At 45.8% G+C, this 19,761-nt stretch overlaps 1 protein-coding gene across 4 annotated transcripts in view; it reads right to left on the bottom strand.

Annotated features, from left to right (window-relative positions):
• Nucleotides 1-19,761, bottom strand: part of PAG1 (phosphoprotein membrane anchor with glycosphingolipid microdomains 1) — a 168,010-nt gene that overhangs the window by 25,761 nt on the left and 122,488 nt on the right. For all 4 annotated transcript variants that reach the window (XM_021089174.2, XM_021089173.2, XM_085022081.1 and 1 more), the window contains one exon: nucleotides 1,765-1,971. In XM_021089174.2, coding sequence (XP_020944833.2) covers nucleotides 1,765-1,889 — 125 coding nt within the window. In that variant the 5' untranslated portion in view covers nucleotides 1,890-1,971. The remainder of the gene's footprint in view (nucleotides 1-1,764; nucleotides 1,972-19,761) is intronic.

The following is a 19,761-nucleotide window of genomic DNA, read 5'->3' as shown; positions in this document are numbered from 1 at the left end:
GTCACGTCCCCACGAAGGGCTGGTCACCTCTCTCGCCCTCCCTTTCCTCCAAGAGTAGAAAATACAAGTTAAGGAGAGAACTGGGGAAGTTTCCTGACTGGAAACTGTTTATATCTAGAATACTAGAATGAGTTTTTCTTTTTTTCTTTTTCTTTTTTTTTTTTAAGGAAATCTGGACAATTCTCGTCTCTTCATTTTTCTTAATTCAGTCTCTGCAAAGTCACACACTGGGATGAGATGGTGAAAATAAAGAAAATACAACTTTTGGCGTGTTGAGAAGGGTACATGCTCTCAGGATGAGTCATAAGTACTTCCAGTTTATGGAAAAGTCCATCGCGTAAAAATAGAATTTATTTTTACTTGGGACAGGCTAAAGCAAGCCATCAGGAGGAGAGGGTGCGTCTCCCATTGATGTATAAGGCAACAGTGACACCTAGTGGGCATGTAAATGATTGCAGAGGCAGGCGCTCCCAGGCGCAGGGGAGGGAACACTGCACTAGAAGGAGACTCTTATTTCTTCAGCTTCCTGGCCAAGTCAGACTCTGTCCCCACCCTGGAAGCCTGGGTCCAAACCAGGCAGGGTTTCTGAGGCTACTTGAGTTCAGAAAGTCCGGATTTTCCCCTCTGGACAGAGACCTTAGGGCTGGAAGCCACATCCAGACATCCAAGTCCAGTTTTTATTTTTATTTTATTTTTATTTTTTTCACCTCCAGTTTTTAAATGGCAATCGTCAGGTCTCTTCCAAGGTTATTGAGAAAGAGGCTGGAAGAGGGCTGCGCATGCTGCTAACAATGTCTGAACACCTGGAAAATCACTCCTGGTCAGAAAAGATTTTACTCCTCTCCAAGAAAATACCTCTTTTTTTTTTTTTTGGCAGCGGGATACATTTTATATGAGAGAATCAAAGAGGGGAGGAGGGAAGGGGGAGGGGAGGAGGAAAGGGGGAGGAGGGGAGAGAGAGAGTATAATTCTAAAAAAAAAAAAGACAAGATGAGCATTTATACACAGAGTGTCTTTTCGGAAAACAGATCTTTCTTAACTGCAATTCTAGATTACAAACCTTTCACAAAATGATCCCTCCAAAGCCACGCAGCAACGAAAATTCTCAGTAATTCTCAAGGGGCAGCAAAAACAGTGTCTTTAATGCACATTAAGATTTAGATTTAAATGTCTTAGATTTCCAAATGCCCACAGATGGGAAAAAACAACATAAATTCTGATCAGGAAGAGCAAAAATTTCCTCCTGGGAAGTTTCATCTACAGGGCTCTTCTGACTGCTCCCCAGCAAAATCAAATATGGTTTTTCATTGAACTAATAAAAAGTGTCCAAGGCCCCTTTGCGGCTGAGAAGTCAGCTAATTTTTTTTTTTTTTTTTTTTTGGTCTTTTTAGGGCTGTACCTGCAGCATATGGAGGTTCCCAGGCTAGGGGTCAAATCAGAGCTACAGCTGCCAGCCTACACCACAGCCACAGCAACTCAGGATCCAAGCCATATCTGTGACCCACACCACAGCTCACAGCAACACCAGATCCTTAACCCACTGAGCGAGGCCGCGGATCGAACCCATGTTCTCATGGACACTAGTCAGATTCATATTTGCTGAGCCATGATGGGAACTCCAGAAGTTGGCTAATTTTAACACACAAGTTTCTGGGACTGTTTATGCAGTGAGAGGCCATTCCTCACAGCTTTTTGTACAGAAAATCAACTGGGTCCAGGGAACCGTGTTATGTGTAGGTTCCTGTGGATAGGGCTGGCTCTCACCTGTCACAACTGGAACACAGAAAGATGAGGAAGGTGATGAGGAAGAAGGTGGCCACGGCCGCCAGGCTTTCCCACAGGACGATCTGCATTTGTCCCCCACTCAGCAAGCTGCCCTCGGGTCCCATGATGGCGGCAGAAGTGACACAGGCTGATGGAGTCCGTCAGTCGCTGCAAGGTGGTGACATGGGGGCAGAGGGCTGCGTCCTCCTGCAGAGAGAACAACGTGTGTTTCGATGTGAAATGCCTGAATCGGGGAGTGAACTCATGTCCAGGGGCGGGGCGAGGTGGGGGGTGGTTCTGAGCAGAGCAGGGAGGAGTGTGTGGAGTGTACTGGACTCCACTCCAAAGCCCCCCTCGGCAAGTCACCCCAACCTGTGGTCCAGGCCTTAGTTTACTCACCCCAAATGCAAAACAGGAGCATGCCGTGCCTTGATCAGTGTTTGAGGCAACAGATGTCTGATTATTTTGATATATGCGGGGACAGATTCTTTTTTTTTTTTTTTTTTTTTTTTTTTGTCTTTTTGCCTATTCTAGAGCCGCTTCTCACAGCATATGGAGGTTCCCAGGCTAGGGGTCCAATCGGAGCTGTAGCTGCTGGCCTACACCAGAGCCACAGCAACTCAGGATCCAAGCCGTGCCTGTGACCTACACCGAAGCTCTTGGCAATGCCAGATCCTTAACCCACTGGGTGAGGCCAGGGATCGAACCTGCAACATCATGGTTCCTAGTCAGATTCGTTAACCACTGTGCCACGACGGGAACTCCTGTGGGGACAGATTCTTAATGTCTTCAAATAAAGTAAATTTCCACGTACTCCACAGCAAATAAATAAGTGCTTATTTATTTATTTTCTTTGTCTTTTGTCATTTTAGGGCCACACCAGTGGCATATGGAGGTTCCCAGACTAGGGAACGAATCAGAGCTACAGCTACTGGCCTACACCACAACCACAGCAACACAGGACCCGAGCCGCATCTTCGACCTATACCACAGCTCACGGCAACGCTGGATCCTTAACTCACTGAGCGAGGCCAGGGATCAAACCCTTGTCCTCATGGATCCTAGTCGGGTTTGTTAACCACTGAGCCACGACGGGAACGCCAATCAAGGCTTATTTGGATTCTCCTTTTTTCGGCCAGAACAGTGTAAAGTGTTTATTACAGCTTTACAACAATGTCATCTGCCTCTTCCCCACCTATGTGTCCACTCCTCAGACCTGCTTCTCTGTGAGAGTGTTTAAGATGAACACAGTTAACAGAATGTCTTTATGGTCACCTTCATAAACAGCTATCTATTCTGAGTCTGTGACTTAATATTTTGGGGACTGGCTCTCACTAAACTTTGTAAGCACTCGTAAGTCCACTTGCAAAGGAATGGATGAGAGTCTATGCTAAGAAGGCATCACTAGCAGCAAATCACAGCTATTGACAAACAACTACAAATTGAGTATCAGATCTGAGCCAAGGACATTTTAGTACCTGGCCTGTGCCTGGGTCGCTGCTAAGTGCTGTCCTCAGTCACTGCCACCAGCCTGTAAAGAAGGCATGGCCAACCCCCATTTTTCAGACAAGGAAGTTGAATGCAGAAACACCAAGTTCCCCCAAGGTGTCACCAGGCTAAGTGGCAGCGGAAGACAGGAGTCCTGCCTCTAGAGGGCGCTCCTTCTCACTGGGGGTCAGGGGGGCGACAGCTGCCCAGGAAGTTACAAGGCTTCTAAATGAAGACGGCACAAATGAACCCATCTATAGAACAGAAACAAGCTCATGGACATGGCGAACAGATGCGTGATCGCCAAGGGGGAGGAAGTGGGACAGACTGGGAGTTTGGCGTTAGTACATGCAAACTATTGCATGTGGCGTGGATAAGCAATGAGGTCCTACTGTATAGCAAAGGGAATGATATCCAATCACTTGTGATGGAACATGATGCAGATAATATGAGAAAAGGAATGCATATATGTATATAACTGGGTCACTTTGCTATAGAGCAGAAATTGACAGAACTTTGTACATCGACTATAATAAAATTAAAAAAAAAAAAGAAAATGGCCAATGTGTTTTGTGAAATATTTTAAAAGTTTTTCCGTTTTGGAAAACAGGCTCCTCTATCCAATTAACGATGGTCTCTCATCACAGATGCCTTGTTTGAAGGACACTTGCTTTGCTCAATTCTAGAACATTCTCACTTAGCCTTTAAGGTCATCTCGAGCTTCATGAATAAAGTCGGCAAATAAATATTTTTGTCATGACGATTCATCAGAAAAAAACTGTTGATATTTCCCTTTCCTTTTGTTTCCCTGACCGAGCTGGGATGTGATCTGAGCTGGGATGCGATCTGGCCATCGCTGAGTATCCACATCAAGCCAGCAGATGGGTGGCCGAGTGACAAACTGGAACACACGGTGGTTCAACGGGACCAAATTTTCTCGAGGTGAAACACGTTACATTTATTTGATTATTTACAGGTGAAAAATAATAAAAAGCTGGAGAAAAGGAACCTTGTATCTATGAGTATACAGAAAATTCTAGGAAATGAGGTCAACTGCTTTTGCTACAGCCTTGCATCAACATGAACACTTGCTCATGCTTTAGAAATATATAAACATACAGACTCCTGGGTAATATAGAATTTCTTTCTTCCTGCGTTGGTTGTATGTCTTGCCTGTAAACGCAACACGCATGCCATAATGGATGATCACACTGCATTTGCCTGTTTGCTCCTGGACAGCTCTAACTAAATGAAAATTTACCAGCATTTTTCTTATGATTTGTTGAAGCAATGAATAATTCACTTTCAACTTAGACTACAAATGGGCACCACATTAAGTTGTTAAAATACACTCAACCAAGCCCATGAATCATGGGGACCTATGAATATGTGTGAAATAAATTTTTATATCCGGGTTCAAGCTTAACGCATTTTAGGACACACAAACTAAAGAGATGTTGTGCAGGCATTTGTTTATGTCTTTACCCACTCATTCATTCATTCATTCACACAATGATTTAATCAGTGTCTATTTATAAAGTGCCTGGTTCTTAGAAAATAGTTTGCTGAGTGAATTATTCAAAAGCCACACCTCCACCTAGCAAGACAGAGTAGCCTGTCTCTCCATCTCTGTACATATTTCTGTTTCTTTTCTCTCTTTCCCTCTCTCATCAGTGGGGAGGCTGATAGACTGTAATGAAATACATGGTGCCTGCCAAGCAGAACAGTGTGCAGAGAAGAAGGATGAAAGGAGATTATTACGAGCTACTGAATAAGGGATGTAACTCAGAGAACATGTGTCAAAACTCCCGGCTCACTCCCCTTCAACTATTCAACCAGCTTTTGCAGAAAAGCTACTGAAAATTTTTTTTCCCCAAAAGTTCTCATCACGGGGGAAAAAAAAAAAAAAACCTCCAGTAAAAAGAATGATCAGAAGTTCCCATTATGGCCTAGAGGCTAACAAACCCAACTAGTATCCATGAGGATGCAGGTTTGATCCCTGGCCTCGTTCAGTGGGTTAAGGATCTGGTGTTTCCATGAGCTGTGGTGTAGGTTGCAGACATGGCTTGGATCCCACATTGCTGTGGCTGTGGTGTAGGCCAGCAGCTGCAGTTCTGATTGGACCCCTAGCCTGGCCCCTAGCCTCTAAAAAGACAAAAAAAAAAAAAAAAAAAGAATGATTATCATCTGGCACATGTTTCTGTGTCAGAAGCACTGTGATCTCCGAGGACAAGGGCTCCTGATTGCTTGAGCAGCTTCCACCTCTCAGAAACCTCTAGGTGCACCCGGACATCAGGACCAGGAGCCACACAGGTCACGGCAACCGTGGCAGTGGGGCTGGAACACCTCACCCTGTAGGCAGGGGCCCACGGTGCGGGGAGTCTACATGTGGCACCTCCCCTTGGGATTATTCTGGGTTTTAGAGAAGGTCTGCCCAACCATGACTCTTGTCTCCTGGTCTTTCTTTCTGGACTTCTCTTTCCATAATTCTTCCATTTCCTCTCTGGCCATCTCCATAAGATTTGGTGGCGTATCTACTATTATGACATGACTGTCTTCCTCCCGCATTTATGACTGCTCCCCTCCCTGCTCTGCCTGCCAGGTCAGTAAAGAGATGACTCCTATCCCCCGTGTGTAGAGGGCCCACCCTCCCCCTCTGTGTGTGTAGACTATCCCCTCTCCCATGAGTGTTGATGGACTGCCCCTTCCCCTATGTAAATGGGATGCCCCTCCCCCATATGTAAATATACGGCCCCTCCCCCATATGTAGATGGGATGCCCCTCCCCTATATGTAAATGGGATGCCCCTTCCCTGTATGTAAATAGACGGCCCCTCCCCCTATATGTAAATGGGCTGCCCCTCTCCCTTGTGTGTAGGTGCACATGTATAACCTCCAAGGTCCTCCTCCTGGGTGGGAATGAGCGTGGACACCCCATGTGGATGGTCTAGGGCTTTCCAAGAAGTGGAATGGGCTTTACCCCCCAGGCTAGACCCTCCTGCACTGGCATCACTGAGCGTAAATGCAGCGCTCAGGGGCCTTTATGTAGGTTACTTGGAGCAAATGGGGCTACAGGTGTCCTTCCCTGAAGCTGAAGACTTCTCTCAGGATGAGCGACAGAGGGAGGGACCGAGGACACGAAGCACAGGGTCTGGGAAGTAAGAAGTCACCCTGCCAACTAAGGGCCCCTGAAGCAAGGAGGGTTTTCCAGTTCATATACTGTGCGCCTTTACCAAACAGGGTCCATGCGGAAAAGATTATCCAAGGCTGCAAGTCCCTGATGCTGTCACTGGTCCTAGAAACCGGTTTATTTTCTGCTAATTTGTTTCTATTTTTGGTTTTTTAGGGCCTCACCTGAGGCATATGGTAGTTCCCAGGCTAGGGGTCAAATAGGAGCTACAGCTGCTGGCCTACACCACAGCCACAGCAACTCGGGATCCAAGCCACGCCTGTGATCTAGACCACAGCTCACGGCAACGCGGGGTCCTTAATCCACTTAGCGAGGCCAGGGATTGAACCAGCATCCTCATGGATACTAGTCGGATTTGTTTCTGCTGCGCCACAACAAGAACTCCCATTTTCTGCTAATTCTTTTAGCAAGTAAAATATCTTCTGAGCATCCAGATTCAACTCATACTAGCAGAAATATATGAACAATTTGGGATGATTGCTCATGAGTTTTCTTGGGGATATTTAAGCCTATTTCTCTCAATCCTGTTTCTATCTGTCTCAATTAAATTGCATTCAATTACAGAATAGGAGTTCCCGTCGTGGCGCAGTGGTTAACAATCCGAGTAGGAACCATGAGGTTTCGGGTTCGGTCCCTGGCCTTGCTCAGTGGGTAAAGGATCCGGCGTTGCTATGAGCTGTGGTGTGGGGTGCAGATGAGGCTTGGATCCCGAGTTGCTGTGGTTCTGGCGTAGGCTAGTGGCTACGGCTCCGATTGGACCCCTAGCCTGGGAATCTCCATATGCCGCTGGAGAGGCCCAAGAAATGGCAAAAAAAAAGACAAAAAATTACAGAACAGCATGTCTTCAAAGATAAAAAAAACTATCTCACTGTCAGACCACATGTGTAAATATTCTGAGTTACTGAACAGAGGGCAAAGGAGGACCATTCACTGTACCTCAGCTAACATTTATTAGGGCACCTGAATGCCCCAGATGTATTGCAAAGGATATAAGATTAACGAAATAGCAGACTTAATTTAATAGTTGTACGTCAAATATCTTTGTTTCAGAATAGGATTCACCATTGGCTGCATTGATGTACAGTCATGACCAGAGGCTATAATTTAATGATGATATTACTCTACAAGAGGCAGTGGCATTTCCCACTCCCCTGACCCTCACAATTTTATATCATTTCAGGCCACTGTAGGAGCTTGTCATTTGACATTGAGAAAGGCTGGTGCCTGAATTTACAGGACTTCTGTTGGGATTCTTTTTTTGTTTGTTTGTTTTGTTTTTTAGGGCTGCATGTGTGGCAAATGGAAGTTCCCAGGCTAGGAGTCGAATTGGAGCTGCACCTGCCAGACTACGTCACAGCCAGAGCAAGGATGGATTCTTAACTCACTAAGCCAGGCCAGGGATTGAACCCGCATCCTCATGGATACTAGCTATGTTTGTTACCACTAAGCCACAATGGGAACTCCTGGGGATTTTTTTAGAAGCTGGGATGAATAACTATTTTGGACTGAAAGCTCTATGATTGCTCATAATTTTATGTCCATTCATTTCATGGTTTTAATCAACAGATGATCTTGAGAAAAACCAAGGGCCTTCTACTTCAAAAGCAGGTGCCACTTTTAACCACAAGAGGGCAGTAAAACTCTAGTCTCAGCCCTAATGGGCAGCCTCCTGGACAGACCTGTTACAGCTGTTTGTGCCTATGCTGAGCATTTTCATTGTCTTCATAAGCCTGGACTTCCAGGCACCCCCAATCAATTCCAACAAGAAGGGAAACAAAAACCAGATGAAATTAATGAAAGTTGTAGCCCAAATCCCAACTATGCATTTCTTTAGCCAAACACATTTATTGGGTAAGTGCTCGGATTACTGCAAATTGTGTAAACAGTAATTTGGTAGTGTTGGGATGGGATGGCAGGTGAAATTCGCTACAGAAGTGGACCATCAGGAGTTCCCGTCGTGGCGCAGTGGTTAACGAATCCGACTAGGAACCATGAGGTTTCGGGTTCGATCTCTGGCCTCGCTCAGTGGGTTAAGGATCCAGCATTGCTGTGAGCTGTGGTGTAGGTTGCAGATGCGGCTCAGATCCCGCGTTGCTGTGTTGCTGTGGCTGTGGCTGTGGCCGGCGGCTACAGCTCTGATTTGACCCCTATCCTGGGAACCTCCATGTGCCGTGGGAGTGGCCCAAGAAATGGCAAAAAGACCAAAAAAAAAAGAAGTGGACACTCAGTTTCTCTGAAGCTGCTGAGCTCAGTAATGATAGTCATTTCCATTTTACAGCTGTCCTAGTTGACACATAATTAAGCACGATGGAAACTACCTCCTACCTGGCTCCTCACGATGGCCAAAATAAGGAGGTCCTTGAGCCCCATGAGAACGCCTCCTTCCTGGTCATCACAGGTGTGGGAACCATGCAGTAAAAGGACACTTTACGAGCAACACATTAACCAAACGCATTTAACGAGGGCTGAGGAGCCAACATCTGCTGGGCTTCTGACCTGCAAAGCACGTGGCTTACACAGGCTACATGAACCTCTCCACAGCATTCTCCGGTCTCCCTAAAGAGTCTGAAACGGAAGTATTTAAAGCCCAAGGTTCTCTGCCAAACCAGTCATTACTAAGATTTTCCTATTTCCCTCTTTTCCTGAATCGGGGGAAACACACTCAGAGGGCACAAGGTGGTACAGGACTCCCAGGTGAAATTTTCTTCTTTAGAGTTTTTTTTTTTTTTTTGGCTTTTCTAGGGCCACTTCCTGCGGCATATGGAGGTTCCCAGGCTAGGGGTCTAATCACAGCTGTAGCCACTGGCTACAGCCACAGCAACGCCAGATCTCAGGCACATCTGCAACCTATACCACAGCTCACAGCAACACCGGATCCTTAACCCACTGAGCGAGGCCAGGGATTGAACCCGCAATCTCATGGTTCCTAGGTGGATTCGTTAACCACTGCACCACGACGGGAACTCCTAGAGTTTACACAAACATTTTATAACATCACCTGGGAGCAAGATCTTGACAGTTCTTCCTGCGACACCTTGAAGCTTGAGAGATAGGAACCTGGAAAGGCTTGACATCATCATACTGACCCTGCCATCAATGCTGGCTGCTGCTGCACAAAAATCCAGGCATTCATCCTAAGAGCAGCTTATAAATCCTTCAAGCCATCTGTCACCATAACCCGATTTCTTCTCATACATGGCAAACCCATTGATCCATACAGGAAACAGGAAATCTGACCCTTTGGGAGTGTGTGTGACTGTCACTTGTCTTAAAAAATACATTAAACTTACATGACAGAATATAGGTAATTGCTTATCAAAGCTCTGCCACCATCTTGTTTTTGCCTTCAGAAAGACAACCTTGGGGGTTAAAGACTGCCTTCTAAGGTTGCTTTTCCTCACATCCTGACCTGAAGACCAATTCCCGAGGTTCATTTTTTATTTTCAATGGTAAATCTCATGAAAGAACAGGAGTGGGGAGGGGAGTGGGGCGGGAGCGAGAGAGAATGATTCTCACAGATTGAGTGAGGAGCCCAGGTAAAGGGTCTTCAATGGGCATAAGTAAGTCCAAATGGACCACTTCACAAAGTGTGGTTTGGGCTACAGGCTCTATATTCTTCCTGCCTTGCAGGTCTGCTCACCTCATCTCAATGAAAAGTTCTTTGAGGGCAGGGATAGACCCATCTCACCTCCCACCATATTCTCAGAATCACCATGATCAAGAGAGGGTCCAGTCAAGAAATTTTTACTGAACACATGTTTCTGCAAAAGGAAGATGAGGAGACTCCCAAGCTGAATGAACCATTTATAACGTATGGGAGAGAGGGAGAATTAAAGACATGAGGCTATCAAGCAAACAAAAAACAAGCCAATGGCATTATTTTGTTCTTTTTTATGGCTGAGTGGTATTCCATTGTTTATACGTACCACAACTGCTCAATCCATTCATCTGTTGATGGACATTTAGATTGTTTTCATGTCTTTCTTGGCTATTATGAACAGTGTTGCAACAAACATAGGGGTGCATGTGTCTTTTTCAATGAAAGTTTTAGAGACTCTCATACTAAGTGAAGTCAGAAAGGGAAAGACAAATACCATATGATACCACATATACATAGAATCTAATACATGGCACAAATGAACCTATCTGTTCTACAGAGACAGAAACAAACTCATGGACATGGAGAAGAGACTTGTGGTTGCCAAGGGGGCGGGGGAAGGAGTGGGATAGACTGGGAGTCTGGGGTTAGTAGACGCAAACTATTGCATTTAGGGTGGATAAGCGATGAGATCCTGCTGTACAGCACAGGGAACGATATCCAATCACTTGTGATGGAACATGATGGGGGATAATGCAAGAAAAAGAAAAAAATATATACATATACATATATATGTGTGTGTGTAACAGGGTCACTTTGCTGTACAGCAGATATTGACAGAATGTTGTAAATCACCTATTAAAAAAAAAAAAAAAAAAAAAAACAAGCCGGAGTTCCCGTTGTGGCTCAGTGGTTAACGAATCCAACTAGGAACCATGAGGTTGTGGGTTTGATCTCTGGCCTCGCTCAGTGGGTTAAGGATCTGGCATTGCTGTGAGCTGTGGTGTAGGTTGCAGACGCAGCTCAGATCCTGCATTGCTGTGGCTCTGGTGTAGGCCTGTGGCTACAGCTCCAATTCGACCCCTAGCCTGGGAACCTCCATATGCTGCAGGAGCGGCCCAAGAAATGGGAAAAAGACAAAAAAAAAAAAAAGCTCAGCTCTGGAAGGAACATGGCCCCCTGCCTTCCGTGTTCCATCACCTGCTATCACCCAAGCAAATGAATGTCTCTTCTCACCACTGGAACTGCCTGCTGTATGGGAATCCTCACCACTCTTAGCAGGTCCGGCCCCAGCAACTTCACTGTGTCCCCAAGCTGGGTGCTTCTCGAGCCCCTTCTCAGCACTGATGTGTCATGCCTTCCTTCTCTCCCGGGAACTTCAATCATACCTCTCTCCTCCCTCTCTTGCAACAGGCTGGGACTTACATTCTCAAAGAAAAGAGGAGCCTGGACTATTCTTATTTTTGGCCATGCATGTGGTAGGCAGAAGTTCCCTGGTCAAGGATGGAACTCATACCACGGCAGCAACAATACCAGATCCTTAACCCACTGTGCCACTGGGGAACTCCAGGCCTTGCCTATTCTTGGCCTCCTTCCCCTGTTCTTTATCTGCTGGAAGCCTAACCATCCTTCAGGTCCCAGCTTAAATATCATTTCCTTGGAGGAGCTTTGCTGATGTTGCTTTCCCTCCCCAGTTTAGCAATGCCCTTCCTCCCTTTTTCTTTGATTTTTAGGGCTGTATCCACAGGATATGGAAGTTCCCAGGCTGGGGGCAAATCGGAGCTTCAGCTGCCAGCCTACGCCACAGCCACAGTCACACCAGATCCGAGCTGAGTCTGCGACCTACACCCCAGCTCACGGCAACGCCAGATCCTTAACCCACTAAGTGAGGCCAGGGATCGAACCTGCGTCCTCATGGATATACTAGTCAGGGTCGTTACCGCTGAGCCATGATGGGAACTTGGCAACTCCCCTTTTTGAAAGCTTCATAGCATCACTCAAAAGTGGAGTGATGAAGCCGTCTGCATGTCTTCTCCACTGGTCCAAGCCCCAAGAAGGAGGCTGTGGACAGATGTATCTGCTTCACAGCTGCAGTTCTAGTGTGCGATGCACAGTAGGCACTTAACATGTAAGCTGAATGAATAGTTGAATGAGTGAATAGTTCTGAGGAGAACAAGCATCCAAGAGGAGATGGATACTGACCACTCTTTCAGAGACGTAAGCATTAGAAGAAATTCTATTTTTTTTTTTTTGGTTTGTTTTTTTCTTTTTAGGGCCACACCCTTGGCATATGGAAGTTCCCAGGCTAGGGGCTGAATGGGAGCTGAAGCTGAGGCCTACACCACAGCCACAGCAAGGTGGATCTGAGCCACATCTGCAACCTACATTACAACTTGAGGCAACGCTGGATCCTTAACCCACTGAGCGAGGCCAGGGATTGAACCCACATTCTCAGGGTCACTGTATCAGATTCTTAACCTACTGGGCCACAATGGGAATGCCAGAAGAAATTATTTTTCTTAGTTTTCTCAAATAATGCTGAAAAAGATGCTCGTGGGGACACAAGGGGTTATGGAAGCCAGCTTGCCTGCTTGGTGTTGCCTCCAAACTATATATGGATATCTGGCCTCTCCTCAGTTTGCCCCCAGGTGCTGAAGAGGCCCAGTGCACATCAGCTTTGACTCAGAGGCTTGAAATCAGAAACACAGCCAACCCCACCGTGTTTATAACCCCTGGGGCGAAAGCAGACAGGTGAGGCCATAGAAGCTGCACCATCTTCCTGGCAAGTTCAACTTCACGCTGTTGTGACTTGTTTTCGGCATCAGACATGAGAATAATCATTCCCTTCTTGTTCGCCCTCTGCTTATTCCTGGCCACATCCTCCCAGGTCTTCCTTCCAAGGGAACAAGCACTTTGCAGCCCTGGCGCCATCCACTTTGCTGGGGTCCACTGGGGATATGGTGTTTACACATAGGCTGGTTCACTGAGATCAGGACTTATTTTATTTATCCCCCCCTCTTTTGTCTTTTTAGGGCCCGTGGCATATTGAAGTTCCTAGGCTAGGGGTCAAATCAGAGCTACAGCTGCCAGCCTACACCACAGCAACAGCAATGCCAGATTGGAGCTACATCGGCGACCTACACCACAGCTCACGGCAACGCCGGATCCTTAACCCACTGAGCAAGGCCAAGGATCGAACCCAAGTACTCCTAGTTGGTTTCTTAACCCGATGAGCCATGATGGGAACTTCTGCACATAGCTAATACTAGTATAAATGTTTACCTTCCTTCAACTAGGGTTGACAGGCCATCCAGCCAGACCCCTGGTGCTGAAACTTGGCCTTCATCTTATTCAATTATGGGAGATGAGGTCAGTGCTCCCTTATCCTAGGACCCTTCTTGATTCTCATATAAATCCTCAAGTTGGTGGATCCTCAACTTACTATGCCAGGCTGGGGATAGGACCTGAGTTGCTGCAGTGGTAACACCCAGACCCTTCACCTGCTGCATCACAGTGGGAACTCCGGGGCTGCTCTTTACAGAGTCTAAGGGAAGGACATTCAGGGGACAAGTCACAGGTGGGAAGAGACACAGATTCAGGTCCTGCTCCATTCTTCCCCATTACGTTGCTGTGCAGCCTGAAACGAGTCCAAACCTCCTGTGCCTCTGTTTCTCCTTCTGAAAAATGAGGCCATTTATAAGGTTTCTTTCCAGGCCTGAGGTTCTTTTATAAAAGTAGCCAATGACTCCTAAATTCTAGGACAAGTATCCAGGACTTGGCACACAAATGGACGTGCTGACCCAGCAAGAACCTGAACTTCTCAGTGTGATCGATCGTTTCAACTCCCCAGAAAGCACAGTCTTATTAATTCATGGGGAAACCTGATGAGGCCATACCAGTGACACAGCTGTTTCGAGCGGATGTCATGGGTGGGCTTTGGGGGCAGCGTTCAGTGCTGAGAATCAATTCCAACAACCTCCAACACATCAGACAACACCCCCACTGCACACTAGCTACAGAGCTGACGTATGAATCTTTTTATTTTCTCATTGTCTAGTTGGTATCTTCACACATTGATGATTAATTGGCATCATCACACACTGATGATTCATATTTACAAAAGCCTTTCACCAAAATGTGAGATGAAACCAAAATACGCAGCCAGGCGTGCACAGGTGTGTAGAGAAAATGCTGCTGCTGGAAGCGTCCGAGGCTTCTTAAAGTCCTATGCCCCGATTTAGGAAAATATTAAGGAAAACATCACATCTGGAAGGGATCCGTCTAATGTCCAATGTCAGTACTGGATAAGCCTAAGGAGATTCCAAATGTGACAAAACATTCCGGAAACTTTCTCTGTCTCTGTTATTAAAGATGCTCAGCTCTTTGGTTTGGTTTCATTGGCTTTTTGACTTAGTAACTCTGAAATTTCTTACTCTTACTAACTGTACTTTAACTCTTTGACTCTCTGTAATTCACCAAACAAATAATTGCTAATTATCTACCAAGTACCAAGCACTGTTTCATCTTACTCGCCCTCTGAATATGAGACCGCAGTGGTCTGCTGCAATCCAGCTGCAAAATTCAAGTGGCAAGAGGTGCAAATATTTAGAATTAAATTCCTAACATGGAGATATACTTTGATCAAAGATATAAAAAAGGAGCTCCCGTCATGGCTCAGCAGTTAACAAACCCGACTAGCATCCATGAGGACGTGAGTTTGATCCCTGGCCTCACTCAGTGGGTTAAGGATCTGGTGTTGCCGGGAGCTGTGGTATAGGTTGCAGATGTGGCTCGGATCCCGAGTTGCTGTGGCTCTGGTGTAGGCTGGTGGCTGCAGCTCCCACTGGACCCCTAGCCTAGGAACCTCCATATGCTGCAGGTGTCACCCTAAAAAGACAAAAAAAAAAAAGAAAGAAAGAAATGAAAAAAATTTGTTGTTGAATTCCAAACATGGGAAGTCAGGGGAAAAAAACAAAAAGCCAGAAGTCCTTTCACTTCCACGGTACTGCATGAGAAACACCATCTAGTCACAATAATTGTAGCATGAGATTCTGTTTATCTTGACAGCAAAGGCGCCATGGCACTGACGCAGCTGCAGTGCGTTTGGACTGATGTTGTTTCAAGCTGAGAACTGTCCTCATTGTGTCTGGTGGATTGCAAAGACAGCTTTTTTGTGCTCATAGGGCGGACAGGACCACCTCGGGGCACCCACACACACTCATCACAGTCAGGGTCAGCCAGCTTCTGAGGATGGGATGGATTTCAGGGACCTGGGAAGGTACCTATAGGGAGCACCTCTTGCCCACCCCCCACCCCACCCCCCCAGATGGGAGAAAACCGCTTTCACTCTACAGTTAAAGCAAAACTTTAACAAAATGTTCATGGAAAAAAAATGTTCATGGAACAACTGGCACATGTATTTAAAAATCCCTTTAAGGCATAAATGATGGAACAGAGCAAGTCAGTTGATGAGCCAAAGGGAGGGAAGGAGAAGGCGAGAGGGCTAAGGCCAGAACGCAGGCGCACTGCGTGCTGGAGGAAGATGAAGGGAACAGATCTGGAGGGCTTTCCTGGTCAGTTTTTTTCTGCTTTACCCCTTTGTCTATAGCTGGCCTTACTCCAAGGGGTACCTTGTGAGCTTAAGAAGGATGCATGTATGTACCTGCCTACATACTTCAGTCCATTTATTTTCTTTTCCTTTGTCCAATTTAGGGACAACAACAGTCTGTTGATGGGGATGGGAGGATGGGTAAAACAGAATAGCAACCCCTGCAGAGATCCTGTTCTGACCTGGTATGACATAACTAAATATGGAAATCAACAATCAGAATCTGTCACAGCTCATTACAAAGACCACTGATACTGTGGACAGCCAAAATACTTTGGACAAGATATGAAAGGCAACATGGAGTATTTAAGAAAACGAAGTAAGAAGATTTAAGAAGGAGTTCCCTTTGTGGCTCAGGGGTTAACAAACCTGACTAGGATCCATGAGGACGCAAGTTCGATCCCTGACCTCACTCACTGGGTTAAGGATTTGGTGTTGCCATGAGATGTGGTATAGGTCGCAGACATGGCTCGGATCTGGTGTGGCTGTGGCTGTGGCTGTGATGTAGGCCAGTGGCTACAGCTCTGATTGGACCCCTAGCCTGGGAACTTCCATATGCCATGGGTGCGGCCCCAAAAAGACAAAAAACAAAACAAAAAAGATTTAAGAAGATGTGGTATACACACACACACAAAACGGAATATTATTCAGCCATAAAAAAGAATGAAACATTCCCATTTGCAGCAACATAGATGAGTATCAGAAAGTCAGAAAGAGAAGAACAAATATGATATCACTTATATGTGGAATCTAAAAAATAATACAGAGAGTTCTCTGGTGGCTCAGGGGGTTAAGGATCTGGCATTGTCACTGCTGAGGCTTGGGTGGCTGCCGTGACCCGGGTTTGATCCCTGGCCCAGGAACTTCCGTGTGCTGTGGGTGCAGCCAAAAGGAAGTCAAAAAATTTAAAAATACAAGTGAATCTATATATAAAACAGGAACAGACTCACAGACATAGAAAAAAAACTTATGGTTACCAAAGGGGAAATGAGGGAGGGAGGGAGAGAGGGAGGGAGGATAACTTAGGAGTATGAGATTAGCAGATATATAAACTACTATACATAAAATAGATGCACAACAAGGATTTACTATATAGCACAGAGAAACAGCAGATAATCTGAAAAAATTATATATACATACTTATATATATAACTGAATCATTTTGCTGTATACCTGAAACTAACTCAATATTGTAAATCAACTATATTTCAATTAAAAACTGTTATTTCTAGGAGTTCTCATCATGGCTCAGCAGAAACGAATCTCACTAGTAATCATGAGGATGCAAGTTTGATCCCTGGCCTCGCTCGTGGGTTAATGACTTGAAGTTGCTGTGAGCTGTGGTATATATAGGTCGAAGATGCAGCTCAAATCTGGCATTGCTATGGCTGTGGGGCAGGCCAGCAGCTATAGCTCCAGTTCGACCCCTAGCCTGGGAACCTCCATATGCTTCAGGTGTGGCCCTAAAAAGACAGAACAAACAAACAAACAAAAACCCAAACCCAAAAACTGTTGTTTCTAAAAAAGCAAAGGCAATATAGATTACACTGTAGGGTCTTGAGGAGAGACATAACAGGATAGAACAGTATCTCACTTTTATTTTTTTAATTTTTTTTAGCTATGTCCTCAGCATGTAGAAGTTCCAGGCTAGGGACTGAATCTGTGCTATAGCAGTGGCCCAAGCTGCTGCAGCAACACCACCAGATCCTTACCCACTGTGCCACAAGGGAACCCCTTAAAGCACAGTGGATTTTGGGGTTTTTTTGGTTTGTTTTGTTTGTTTTGTTTTTGCTTTTTTAGGGCCACATCTGGGGCATATGGAGATTTCCAGGCTAGGGCTCAAATCGGAGCTGTAGCTGATGGCCTATACCGCAGCTCACAGCAACGCCCGATCCCTGACCCACTGAGCAAGGCCAGGGATTGAACCTGCATATTCATGGATACTAGTCTGGTTTGTTTCTGCTGGGCCACAATGGGAACTTCCTCACTTCCGAGCAAGAGACTGTTCTCTCAACTAAGATGGATGAGTGTTGGGACAGTGGAATAGCTCAGCTTGATTTGTGTCAAAGTGCGTGTCCTCCAGACCCTCCATCCATCAGCCTCATTGGTTTTGCTTGGCTCCCTTCCCAGGCCTTGTGTGAGGATCAGCCATGGCATAGATGCAGCCCAGAATCCCTCAGTCCTGCCCCCACCCTGGGGCACTAGTTACACTGCTGATGCCCAGGCCCTACCCTCAGATACTCTGTTATAATAGACGTGAAGTGGGGCCTGAGAATCTGTATTTTTAACCTGAGTCAGAAGTGATCCTGAAGTAAGTAGCTCACTGAAAACTCTGGGCTCAGAATTTGTTATAAGCCCTATTGGGAATCCCAGTGGGGAGACGGTTCCATATGGAGTCTTGAGAAGTTCAGAATTACTGAAAACTGACACAGCGTGGCTAGGCAACTCATTGTAGAAGGAACTGGGAAAGAGTGAACGAAGACACCTGCATAAATGTGGCATCTACAAGCTGTATCATTTTCATTGGTTCCTCCAATGAAAGGAAACATCTAATCCCTTACTGAGTCCCAACGGGGAGGCGGAGTGAAACTCCGGGAAAAATCCACTGGGAGATCTCTGCAGGCATGTCTCCCCTTACAATGCCACGTAGCTAATGTGATTATAAGACCTAATGAAGTGAAACTAATGCAATTTTGAAAATCTTCATAGCTAATGAAAATCACATCTTCTCCCTCAAGATTTCCCTTTATTTATTTATTTATTTTTTCCTGTTTGTTAATCGTGAATGAAATGAAGTCATGGGTTAAGGCTGTGCTTGTGAAAAGTCTTTATAGCTTGGAGACTTTGAAATGGTGCATGTCACAGCGGTTCCCAAGCTGAAGGGTCACATTTGGAAATTCCATTATGTGCCACAGCATGAAGAACTTTATGGAGAGACCTGGAATATGGATTTGTAACACTGATATTTTATTTTACTTTATTTTTTTCCTTTTTTTGGCTACCCCATGGCATATGGAGTTCCCAGGCCTGGGGTTAGATTCAAGCTGCAGTTGTGATTTATGTCGCAGCTGTGGCAACACCAGATCCTTTAACCCACCGTATCAGGCCAGGGATCGAACCTGCATCTTGGCACTTCAGTGCTACCACGGATCCTATTGCTGCACAGCAGGAACTCGAATGCTGACATTTTAAAGATAGTCTTTTCCCCTTGTTAAGTTCAAAGCGCTTTGTATGTCAGGTAATCAATACAGTCAATTTCTATTTTCTTTGGAAATTAGAGAGCAAGAAAAAGAGAACTGGAGTTCACATCATGGCTCAGTGGAAATGAATCTGACTAGCATCCATGAGGATGCAGGTTTGATCCCTGGCTTCGCTCAGAGGGTTAAGGATCCGGCATTGCTGTGAGCTGTGGTGTAAGTTGCAGATGTGGCTCAGACCTGCCATTGCTGTGAGCTGTGGTGCAGGCCAGCAGCTACAGCTCTAATTCAACCCCTAGCCTGGGAACCTCCATATGCCTCGGGTGTGGCCCTAAAAAAACAAACAAAACGCTCAAGAGTTCCTGTCCTGCTCAGCAGTAATGAACCCGACTAGTATCCACGAGGGCTTGGGTTTGATCCCTGGTCCGGTTCAGTGGGTTAAGGATCCAGCATTGCCATGGTGTAAGTTGCAGACAGGCCTCAGATCCTGCCTTGCTGTGGCTGTGCTGTAGCTGCTGGCCAGCAGCTACAGCTCCGATTTGACTCCTAGCCTGGAAACTTCCATATGTCTCAGGTGAGGCCCTAAAAAAACAAAAAAAAAAAAAAAAGAGAGAGAGTGAGAGCTAATATCAAGGTATGGCTTTGATTTCTCCCCAGCTCCCCCACTCCACACACCTGGCAATTCTCTATCCTATATTTTCACCCCTTTGAGGGAAAGAACATTGTAAAGGCATTAAATTGAGAGATGGGGGGATGGCCTATGGTGAGGTGGGAGGCTGGGGGAGGTACCTCTTGGGGATGTGTGGTCAGTTTAGGAAAAGGTGCCAGCCACCTCTTCCTGTGCATTCAAGTTTCTCGATTTTCACCTTCACTTATTAATAAAAGAAACAGATATTTATGGAGCATAGGGTAGAGTT

This window comes from Sus scrofa, chromosome 4 (genome assembly GCF_054392235.1).
Source record: "Sus scrofa isolate SSC_HxYL_T2T_F1_AM1 chromosome 4, Sscrofa_HxYL_maternal_Yorkshire_Landrace_v2.0, whole genome shotgun sequence".
In the NCBI taxonomy this organism is placed as follows: Eukaryota; Metazoa; Chordata; class Mammalia; order Artiodactyla; family Suidae; genus Sus; species Sus scrofa.
Note: the sequence above shows the minus strand (reverse complement) of the source record. Positions and strands in the feature narration are given on the sequence as shown.